General features: G+C 29.3%; 3 protein-coding genes across 3 annotated transcripts; all 3 read left to right on the top strand.

The window, feature by feature from the left end:
* The first annotated feature begins 6,726 nt into the window (after positions 1–6,726).
* Positions 6,727–7,620, top strand: LOC136090989 (zinc finger MYM-type protein 5-like). Its single transcript, XM_065817972.1, has one exon. It carries the CDS (start codon positions 6,727–6,729, stop codon positions 7,618–7,620), a length of 894 nt encoding a protein of 297 aa, XP_065674044.1.
* Positions 7,621–7,719: 99 nt separating this feature from the next.
* On the top strand, positions 7,720–8,313 carry LOC136090990 (zinc finger MYM-type protein 1-like). Its single transcript, XM_065817973.1, has one exon. The coding sequence runs from the start codon at positions 7,720–7,722 to the stop codon at positions 8,311–8,313; it is 594 nt and encodes a 197-aa protein (XP_065674045.1).
* Position 8,314: 1 nt separating this feature from the next.
* On the top strand, positions 8,315–9,349 carry LOC136090991 (zinc finger MYM-type protein 1-like). The gene has a single exon (XM_065817974.1). The coding sequence runs from the start codon at positions 8,315–8,317 to the stop codon at positions 9,347–9,349; it is 1,035 nt and encodes a 344-aa protein (XP_065674046.1).
* The last annotated feature ends 2,814 nt before the right edge of the window (positions 9,350–12,163 follow it).

The following is a 12,163-nucleotide window of genomic DNA, read 5'->3' on the forward strand; positions in this document are numbered from 1 at the left end:
AAGAAAAATTCTAGCCTCAGCAACAAAAAGCTGCTCAAATATTAAAGCAATCTTTTTTTAATTGAAATCTATGCTAAGAACTTATTAGAAGAACATTAACAAAAAAGGTATTGGGTCTTATGTACGAATAAGAAAGCCTATCCAGTTAATCATGGACCGACGCAAAAGACGAAAATAGTTCAAATCACTTTTGTCCAATCTTTAACTGTTCAATGCACGTTTGGATCGAGAAGTCAAATTTTCAGATTGTGAACTGTAAAGGAAGAATATACGTTAAAAAATTTTCAACAGAGGAATATTGCGAGTACTATTTACCAGCAAAACGACAAGGTGGCGGAGGCTCATTAGCCATATGGGGATGTTTTTCCCACAAAGACCTTGGTTTTTGTGAGCTGTGTAACGACCTTATCAACCAATATACCTACAAGAACATACTTGAAACACATCTGATTTCATCGACAAGGCAATTGTACGGCAGAAACAAGCATTACATCTTCCAGCAAGACGGGGCTCCAGCACACACAGCACATAGTATAACAAACTGGTTTACCACAAAGAAAATCAATATATTGCCTAAGGGCCCTCTGGTGCCCTAGATCACCAGATATCAACCAAATAGAAAATATTTGGTCTTGAATCGATACTCGATATTAGTAAACTTTAAAATTCAATCAATTGAGCGTTTGAAGCAACTTATATATATATATATATACATATATATATATATATATATATATATATATATATATATATATATATATATATATATATATATATATATATATATATATATATATATATATATGTATATATATATATACGTATAGAATATAAGAATAAAAATTTGTTTATATAATAGTTTTATTTTAATTCATTTATCAGTAACTAAAGGAATGTTATAAATTTATTATATGAATCACAAGCATGTGCTTATTTATTACAAGTACATTTTAAACGTTTAAATAAATGTCTAATATGAAAATTAATAGTTATACTTTTCTCCCATTCATGGTACAAGTTACATTTTTTATCTGGAGTGCTGGAGAGAAATCATAAGATTTTTATAATATATTAAAATTAATGTATGTGTTTATTTAAGACTAACAGTTAACTTTAATTTTTTTACATGTCATATTGAAACAAGATTTTGTGTAAAGAAAGAGTTTTTCAAAGAAGTCGTTTTAAGAAAATGAAAAAGCTTCCATTTTGCGAAATAACCGTGAATACAATCGATACACTATTGAATAACTAAGCCTATTTACGATTGCAACTGGGACCCTTATGGGTCCCAGTTGCAATCGTAAATAGGCCCCTTACGGTTTTGAATTACGAGATTTGACTGGGACCCATAAGGAATACGCGGCAGGCATACCCATATATGCCCCATATGGTAACCGCGGCCAAGATCCTGCGGGATATCGTTGTTCTTTCCATACGGCACCCAGTTGATGACCTGTGTGGGCCCTATACGGTACCCTATGTCAATGTTGGCTGAGTAGTATTGATAGTCAAATGATTGCCGTTTTTTAAATAAGGCTTCATAAGTTACTTTTACCTTCTCTTTTTTAGATCGAACCAGAAAATGGAGTTATGAAATAACTCCATTTTCTGGAGTTTAATCCAGTTTCTACGTCTTCTACTTTTAAAAATTGATTTTCCAAAAGAAACTCTATAAACTTTAAATTCACATTAGTTTTCACATTTTTTCGAGCAACTAGTTACACAACAACTTGTTGAAATATTTTAATTTTTTTTTTAAATAAAACGGTGAATATCCTAATAGAACATACCAATATTGCAATGTTTTTGCTGAAAAGTTTCCAAAAACTAGTTTTTTCTCCCTACAAGTATGCGCGCGCATCTTTTTTTGAAGACGAGAATGTAAACATTCGCATCTTTTTTAAAAAATAATGTTGAGAACGTCTTTTTGGTGTATTTTGTCATGTATTGTTTATTAAAACTTTTTTTACCTACTGATTATCGCAAAACAAAGGGTTTTGACTAAGATTTTACTTAGGGCTATTACGTTAGGGACGTCCAATAATTGATAAATGTAAAAAAATTAATGACTTACTTTTTTCACGTAATCAATAAAAATTTAAAAACGTTTTTTATCATAAAATAATATTGGGCCCCAAAACGTCCATTATATCTTCTAATTAAATATTATTATTATTACTTATTATTATTTCTATATATTATTACTTTAACCTCCAGTTAAGAAATATATTTTCATATACGCTTTAAAAACCGCTCTAAACATGAAGTATTTATTTTATTTATAACTTAAAACTGATAATAAGACTAATTTACTTGAAGGTTAAGTAAAAAAATTATTCTTATACGCAATATACGCAATTTCATACCCAATATTATATCAATTTTATTTTTGGTAAAATGGTAGTTGGGGTAGACGTACTTTGAGTACTGAGTAGGCGTACTTTGAGGTAGACTAGTATTTTGGGGTAGACTAGTATTTGTACTTGTAGTTTTAGTAATTGTACTTTTAGTACTTTGGGGTAGACTAGTACTTGGGGTACTCTTGTACTTGACGTACTCTGATACTAATAACTACATTATCTAAAAAAAATAATATTATTAAAATACTATTAATAAATTTTTTATAAAATTTAAAATATATTTATTAAATTATTAATAAATAAAATATTAATAAAAAATATAATATAAAAACAACAGATAAAATAGAGCCTCGGCGATTCGCAACAGTTACCCGACGCAAACTAGCACAGTTAGATTTAACCAGCCGATGATCACAATCACGCGAATTCCGGTAAACTCAACGCGACCCGGACGTAACCATTCGACGATCTTTTCATTCTACACCCGTCGCACCAGCTACCGCCTGCGAATCAAGCCAAGGCAACTAATGTTAAGCATTATTCCTTATATATTTAATCAAAATATCTATTTTGTAATACTTGTGGTGTTACTTAATTTTTTCATTGATTCTTTCATAAACAAACTAAAATCTGATAAATTCCAAAATTTTTTAATTTTGGAATTTATCAGATTAAATTTTGGAATTTATCAGATTTTAGAACTTCAGTGTTCTAGCTAAACGGCTATTAAGCCGTTTAGCTAAACGGCTATTAAGCCGTTTAGCTAGAACACTGAATTATAAAACAGATGGAAGTTGAACTGCATTGAAATGCTTCGGGACTATACGGGACTTTTCGGGACTATACGGGACTATAGGGGACCTTTCGTTTCGTAAACAAATAGAAAACGACATCAAGGCTGTACTTAAATGCCTAAGGGATCGTCCATAAATTACGCAACGCTATCCTCGCAGTCGGAAAGTCACGTGATTAGACAAAATAACAAAAGCGCAAGTTGTTACCATCTTGGATGGGGGACAACAAACGATTAGCTGAGTTAATTAGGCAGGAGAGTTCGATCGAAAAAGTGATTTAAAGAGTTTAAAAGAAGAAATGTCGGTTTATTAATATTTATATTTACCTGTATATAGGTATTAAAGGTCATCTAAAGACACAAAAACTCTTGGGTATTTTAAAGACTTCTTTTGTTTATCTTTTGTTTGCGTTTCAGTAAAAAAAGTTTATTTTAAAAATGATATATAACTAATGAAACTTTAAACTTTAGTAATTTAGAAAATATATATATTTTTTTGATTATTCAAAATTGTTTGTTAAAAGTGTCGTGTTACGAATTGAAGCAAGAAAAGAAGTTTAAACTTACATTTTTTTTTACAGCTTTTCAAATAAAGTGACTGTATTTAATTACCGATTTTTAGTATACTTTTTGTTGAATAATTATTATAACTTATGGTTTAAACAATGTGGCGTCGCCTTTCAATAATTCTTTTTTTTAAGTTTTAATAAAAATCGTTTCAGTGAGTTTTTGTGTTGCTTCGATGTTAGCGGCTTGATCTGTTTTATACTTTCCCATGGCTACAAATACGAGTAATGCCTAATGATGTCTAAATATATAAACAGAAAACTATTACCGATTTTTAACGATTTTATTAATATCTTAATGATACCAGGAAAATTTATACTTTTGGATTAAATGCTTTTGTCCATAAAAAGTAACTATTTAAACAGTGTGAATTTGAGTATTTAATATATTTCGACTTGAATGTTTTATTTAAAAATTTGTTTTTATATTATATTTATATTATTTTATATTTATATTCCATAAAAAATCTTTTAAATATGCAATAATTAGATTATAGATATAAGACTGTTAGTTCTATTCCTTCGATATTTCTCATATGTTATCGTCGATGAAGTTGCTGAATTTTTTTCAATGCCTTTTTAAATTTTATGTTTAGAAAGTTGTTGTAATATCTACATTACCCAAGGACGTTTTAATAGATAAACGTTTAACGGATTGTTTTAGATCAAAGGCGCCTATTACTTCAATTCTAAGCGGGTTTGAATTTTTAGCGTCATTCTTTGAAATAATTTAGTAAATATTTTATTTCGTGTAATACACTAACTTTTGGGAAATATAAACCAGGGCCGTCCCGGAGGGGGTAGGGGGTAGGGTGTCACCCCCTCCTCTCCTCAAAGCTGTTATTTGTGCATGTCAGTTGGCACATTTGTACATTTAGTATTTGAGTTGGCATTGGCCAACTTGTACATTTAGTGTTTGAGTTTTGTTAAATATTTTTTTAAATAAAAAATGTAAATTTCGTATTAATATATTATATACTTTTTGATATTTACGACTTTCGGGAATGAAATAAGGTACCGTTTTGGTGACGTTAAAAAAATTACTTTTTAGGCATATCAATCCCATGAGGAACTGCGGTCTTTAAAACCACAACGAAGTTGCACTTGATGTTTTGTTTTCTTGAGTTTTAAAATATTTAAATTGTTGTTATACGATTTCTTGAATAAGTAATATAGGGGCAAAACGTAAAAGATTTAAAGTTGAATGTCTAAAATGTGGCAGTATATTTAATAACGATTTTAAAAAACAACACCAAGAAAAAGTACATAATGGGATATTAGTGAATATAAAACACGTTGGTGCTCCCGGAAATGCTTTTCAAAGTGCAGTTTAACCTTCCAAAGTCACAGGGAAACGAGAATCGGTATGTACCTGGTTTAATGTAATATTAAGTTCAACGATAATTATGCTAATAAAGTTGTAGAATAATTTAAAACATCTGAGTTTTAATTTAAGTTAAAACGTAACATTTAAGAAATCAATTAATCCATTATGTATTTTTTAACAAATCAATTAATCCTTTATGCATTTTTTAACAAATCAATCAATCCATTATATATTTTTTAGGAAATCAATCTATTCAGCGGCGGTTTTAAGCACAGGCAAAGCAGGCATTTGCCGGTGGCCTCGCGCTCAGGTGGCCTCGCATTTTTTTTCTTAGTACAAGTAATATAAAAAAATTTTCTTAGTACAATATATATAAACAACAAAACTCATTTATTAAAGTTCAATATAATGTATGCGTACAGCATTTTTATAAACAGTATTTTTATAAAATATTCAACTTTACATATACATCTATTATTATGTATGTAGCAATTTTTTTTTGCGTTATACATAATGTCTGGCAACCATATGATAGAGTATGCGGTTTCTAGTCTCATATACATTGACAATGAATGTGACAAATATATCTTTGCCCATATACACTTACACGTCTCAAAGGCTTTTTCTGTTTTTCCATCCTCCTAACTGAATGACTTTTTGTTTGTTTGTTTATTTATTTTATATAATATTGTCTTTACATTTTTACTGTTGCACAAGACATAATCTGAGCAGTGATGGGATGTTATGCTGGTTCCGGGTATTTGTTGTAGCGGTTTCTCTTTGAGCCATAGATCAGTGTTTATTCCATATATAGGTGTTTTATCCATTGTGGATTCGATGAAGTATGGCTACATTTGCTAACAGTTATTGACATTGCTGTTAAAGCCATCTTGGGTTCTTTGATTTACGACTGGCACTTCCCTTATTATTGTTGTGGCTTTTATATTCACTCCTTTCGCTGGCTTTTGATTAGACTCGACGTTACAGAACTTACAACAAAGACTGATTTTTCTTTTACTAATTTATCACATTTACATACTATTTTTATTATTTTACATTAATGTTTTCATGAGGACGCTTGTTCCTTCCTTCTGACTTTGAGTCTTTATGCATTTTATGAGTTGAGTTCTTTATGTACATTTTAATATACAAAATCCTGGTACGTTTTTGGTTTTATATTGAAAAGATTTGTGGTTTCTGTAGTATTATATTTGTTTGACGTCGCTATGCCATTTTTGTTTTTATGAGCACTTTAATGTCTTCATTAACGATCTTTTTATTTTTCCTGACAACAATTTTGTTTTTAGTTTCTCGTTTGTTATAGTTTGATATATGGCTATAGCTATAGTATGATTGTTGTTGGTATAAAAAATGTTGTGTTATGATTGTGTGCGAGTTATAATTTTTTGGTATAATGTAAGTAATGAATGATGTAAAAATAGTTCAGACGTTCTTTTTTGGTGTTCTTAGTAATTTATGCGATTTTAATATTGACGATTTTTGCTTTTCTCCTGGTTATTCTTCTGATTATACATTTTATATTGACGACTTCTGCTCTTTCCTTGGCTATTCTTCTGATTATTCGCTTTTATATTAATATTATATAAACTATATTATATATTTATAAATAAACATCAAACTTTAGAAAAAGTTTAAATTTATATTCATCGTTATTTAACTATGAATCCTCATCGTGATCGAGACACTGGAAGAAAATGGGCTTCGGGTGCCGAAAAAAAAAGAAATAAGAAAAAACATACAGATATGTTAAAGAAAATTAAACCAGTGACAAGTTTTTTTAATATATCATCAGGTACTAACACAACTTTTGATGCAGGTGCTAGTACTTCGCAAGATGTTTCAGAAAAATTGGTAGATATTTTATCAGACCAGTCTGAAACATCTTTAGCGTCTTTATCTTTTGATGTTTCAAATTCTGAAGTTTCTGCTGTCCTATTACCGGACATCCATGAAAAAGATTTTGAAATGAATTTGTCTCAAGAGTCTTCGTTAGCTTCTAATGATTTTGTTTTAGCTTCGAATCCTCAATTGCATAAAGCACAACAAGACATAACTGATGCGGTTATTGTTTCCGACGACCCGGCGTTATGGCCGATTTCGTTTAATGAACGAGAAAGAGTCGATATTGTTAAAAAAGGACCGACTCAGGTTAAACAAATAAATTTTAAAGCCGATAAATCGGGTCGCAGATTTAATACTAGTTTCTACACGAGAGTTCTTGCTAACGGTGAAGAAGTTTCTAGAAGCTGGCTAGTGTATTCTATACAAAATAATTCGGTATTTTGCTTTTGTTGCAAAATTTTTCCTACCCGAAAAATATGTTTATCGTCGACTGAAGGTTATTCAGATTGGAAAAATATAGGTTCTAGCTTAAAACAACATGATAAATCTCAGGATCACATTAGCTGTATGCAAAAATGGATGAATATGTCAGTTAATTTAAAATCAAATGCAACAATTGATCAAAATTTGCAGAGAATGATAGAAAATGAGAAGAAGCATTGGCGCTTGGTACTTGAACGTCTTTTTGCTATAGTGCTAATGTTAGCTTAAAGATCATTACCTTTTCGTGGACACCGTGAGCAACTTTATCAGCCTAATAATGGAAACTTCTTGGCACAAGTAGAACTTATTGCAAAATTTGATCCAGTTATGTTAGAGCATCTCAAACGAATAAAAAATAAAGAATGCTTTGACACTTATCTTGGAAAAGATGTGCAGAATGAAATAATTGGACTTATATCGAGAAGAATACTGAAAACTATCGTATCTTCTGTACAGTCATCAAAATATTTTTCTGTTATCATGGATTGCACTCCTGATGTAAGTCATAAGGAACAGCTTTCAATTCTTTTGAGATGCGTTAAAATTAATCAGGAAGAAGTACAAATTAAAGAATTTTTTTGTGGTTTTTTTCACATAACTGATAGCACTGGTTCAGGTTTAGTTGAAACTTTTTTAAATTTATTAGCTGAGTATAATTTGGATCTAATGAATTGTCGCGGGCAATCGTATGATAATGGTGCTAACATGCGAGGGCAATACAAAGGGGTTCAAGCTTTAATCAAAGAAAAAAATCCCAGAGCTCTTTACGTTCCATGTGCTAACCACACATTTAATCTAATGGTATGTGATGCTGCGAAATCAGTATCAATTGCAATTAACTTTTTTGGTACTGTTCAACGAATTTTTTACATTTTTTGCTGCATCAACCGTTCGATGGGACATACTGCAAAGTGTTTGTAAAATGACTGTTAAATCATTATCAGATACGCGTTGGGAAAGCCGTATAAATAGTATAAAAGTTGTAAAAGATAATTTGGTTCAAATTATACAAGCTTTATACAAAGTTGCAGATTCAAGTTCAATTGGAGTTGCTGTTTCTAAAGCTAATGGTCTTGCAAATGAGATATCCTCATATCAGTTTATACTTTCACTTACAATTTGGCATGATTTATTGTTTGAAATTAACAAAGTAAGTAAAGTTATGCAGAATCCCTCGGCAGATATTTCTATTATGATAAAATTGGTGGAAACTACAAAAATTTTTTTAGAATCATTCAGAAGTGATGAATCATTTGAAGCGATTATTCAAAAATCTGAAGAAATAACTATAAAATTAGGTACTGAGCCAGTATTCCCTCAAGTGCGGCTTAGCCGAAAACGACGTTTTTTTGAATATGAAGGAACTGATACACCTCTAAATGGAAAGTCTAAATATAAAGTAGATTTTTTTAATGCAATAATTGATGTTGCATTAGTAAGCTTAAATGAAAGATTCAAAATGCTTGATTCATACAACAAAATATTAGGTTTTTTAACCCGTACCGAAAAAATGCGAAGTTTAGATGCAAATAAATTGTTGAATGATTGTGAAAATTTAGAAATATCACTGAGAAATCCTAGTACAGAAGAATCGGACGTGAACCATGAAGAGTTATACTCGGAAATAAATACATTTTTAAGAATAGAAGCTTCGGCGGAATCGAAAGATGCACTGGAAATTTTGAAGTATATTACGGCAAATTCTTTAATCGAAATTTTTCCAAATTTATTTATTGCCCTACGAATTTTACTAACTTCCCCTATTTCAGTGGCAAGCGGAGAGAGGTCATTTTCCAAATTAAAACTCATAAAAAACTATTTACGTTCCACTATGGGTCAAGACCGCTTATCTGCATTAGCTTTAATTTCCATTGAAAATAAAATAAGTCGGTCCTTGGACTGTTCTGATTTAATTGATGAGTTTGCGTCTTTAAAAGTCAGAAAGGTTAAGTTTTAAGTCAATGTAATCGATCCTCCTAAAATCTGCGAAAAAAATAAATGGTATCGCATTTTGAGTAGTCTTATTAGTGCATCTTCATCCAAAATAAAAAAAATACTTAATGTACATTTAAAACCTATGTGCGTTTTTTGCTTCGTTACGTTCTAATAAATATCCAAAACACAATAGAACACAAGAATTAAAAACTCAACTAATATAATACAAAACTTGCCTATGGCCTCGCATATGGTAAATCCGCCACTGAATCTATTATGTATTTTTTAACAAATCCCTTATGTATTCTGAATAAAGATCACTTATTCAAGGATAAAAACAGTAAAATTGTTTTTAAAAAATTAAAAGCATTTATTTTATTGGGCCGGGAAATAAAATGGCAGCAGGTCGCTGGATTTCGGACTAGAATGATAAAAATTAAATTTTTAATATTTTATGTTTATTGTTTACCCTTAATATTCTAAATAATGCAGTGATTGCTTTGGATGCTTGACTTTGATTTTAAAACTGATTCGCTGAAGTGAGATTATGGAAAGCTAAGAGAGTTACATTAATATTTTGTTTCAAATCAGACTGGCTGTTCTGCACTTTGGCGTAAAGTACTGTTTTGACGTAAAGCAGTATTACTTTGTTTATTTACTTTATTCAAATTTTATTTACTTATTCAACTGTTTCACAACAAACTCATTACAGTGGTTCTCCTTTTTCTCAAGTCATTTTCAATCAGTTAAAGAGAATCTTGTGGCGACAAATAATTTCCTTCAATTAGTCAAAGATACCGTTCATTGAAAATTACTCCAGTTTTAAATTTTTGCTGTTGTTAATTATTAACTTTTGTTACTTCTATTAAAATACCCATAATTTGATCTATATATTACTCTATAGTATATAAATTATCTATATTATATATATATATTTTTTTTGATTGCATGTTTGTTTTATGATTATATATATGTGCATACTTATGTATGGATATATTTATATGTATATGTATGTATATATATGTGTGTGTAGATATATATGTATATATTTATATGTATATATAAGTTTTATCTTGTCATATATATCTTATTTTATCACTTATATTTATCTTATTTATCTTATTATATCACTTATATTTATACTATAGCAGTATAGTTACATTATAAATCTTATTTATATTTTAAACTTATATACTTATAGTTATACTTTACTCTATAATCTTAGATTATTTAGACTTATTATTTAAATATAAAGATTATTTATACAGTATCATAATGCTTATATAGTATTTATATTATATCTATTATATTATTTATCATTATCTGATTCTTATAAGTTACTATATTTTATACCACAATTATTTAATACATTATTTCTGTTTGAATATATAAGTTTCAAAAGGGTTATATTCTTTACTTTTAAAATATTGTCACATTCTCACTTTTCATCAAAATCTCACACACAGTATTGCATAGGGTTCACTAGTATCTGTAATTAAAATATAGACTAAAATTTGATACCAATATAACAATAAAACTTGTATAAAATAAAAGTATAAAAGTCATAAATAAAAATATAAAATTCTGTAAATAAAATATATAACTCTTAAATTAAAAATAAAAATATAAAACTCAAAATTAAAAATAGAAATAAAAACCTTATAAAAATACAAATATAAATTTAGTTCAACCAAGTACCCTTTTCTCATCTTCATTATCCTAAATGCTGAAGTGAATAATATGGTTGTTAAATCTCCTTGTGGTGTTTGTTATAAAACCGTAACATGCAATCAAAAAGCTATACAGTGCGACTCTTGCAATAAGTGGATCCACATTAGGTGTAATAATGTTGATAAAAAATTCTACAACTCTTTGATGACTGAAACTGGCTATTGGTACTGTTTTAATTGCTTAAATAACACTCTACCATACTCTTCCCTTACAGAAAAGGATTTTAAGGTCACTATAAATAGTGCAAACACTTCTACTCATAATTTATTTTATGACACTTCATCTAACCTAAATAATCTTTTTCAAAATAAACTTGACAATGATAATATTAATTGTAAATACTATGATACAACAGAGTATAACAAAGCTATTAGTATTGATTCAAAAACCTATTTACATGTAAATATATCATCCCTGACATATTACCTTGATGATCTAAAACTTCTGCTTTCCCTTATGAATAATAATCCTAATATCATTGCTATATCTGAAACTCGCTTAAATCGTAACATAATACTTAGAACTGATATTGCTTTAAATGGCTATGTCTTTGAACATACTGATTCACATTCTAATGAAGGAGGAACTATTATATATATAAAATCTGAATTAAATTATAACTTAAGATCTGACCTCATAATCCCGAACAACAAAGAACTAGAATCAACCTTTATTGAAATTTTACTGCCGTCAGAAAAAAATATTATTGTAGGTTGCATTTATCGCCACCCATGTATGAGCACTAGTGAGGTTAATATCACTTATATACAAACCTTACTTGACAAGTTATCACTAGAGAATAAAAATATAGTTCTTTTAGGAGACTTCAACATTAATCTTTTAAAATATGACTCCTGCAATGATGTTTCTAACTTTCTAGATCCTATGTGCTCTTTCTCCCTTTCCCATTAATTACTCAACCAACCAGAATTACCCCAAAATCAAAGACTCTCATAGATAATATATTTGTAAACTTTCACACTCCAAATACTAAATCAGGCAACCTAACAGTATGTCTTGCTGACCATCTTGTTCAGTTCATATCCTTTCCATCCAAGAACTTAAAACAGTCTCATTCCAAATTATATTGTAGATGTTTTAAAAA

Source organism: Hydra vulgaris, chromosome 14, assembly GCF_038396675.1.
Source record: "Hydra vulgaris chromosome 14, alternate assembly HydraT2T_AEP".
Classification (NCBI taxonomy): Eukaryota; Metazoa; Cnidaria; class Hydrozoa; order Anthoathecata; family Hydridae; genus Hydra; species Hydra vulgaris.

What these genes read in the sequence shown, in the direction of transcription:
- LOC136090989 (XM_065817972.1), top strand. Translation starts at nt 6,727, where the DNA reads ATGAATCCTCATCGTGATCGAGACACTGGAAGAAAATGGGCTTCGGGT.
- LOC136090990 (XM_065817973.1), top strand. Translation starts at nt 7,720, where the DNA reads ATGTTAGAGCATCTCAAACGAATAAAAAATAAAGAATGCTTTGACACT.
- LOC136090991 (XM_065817974.1), top strand. Translation starts at nt 8,315, where the DNA reads ATGACTGTTAAATCATTATCAGATACGCGTTGGGAAAGCCGTATAAAT.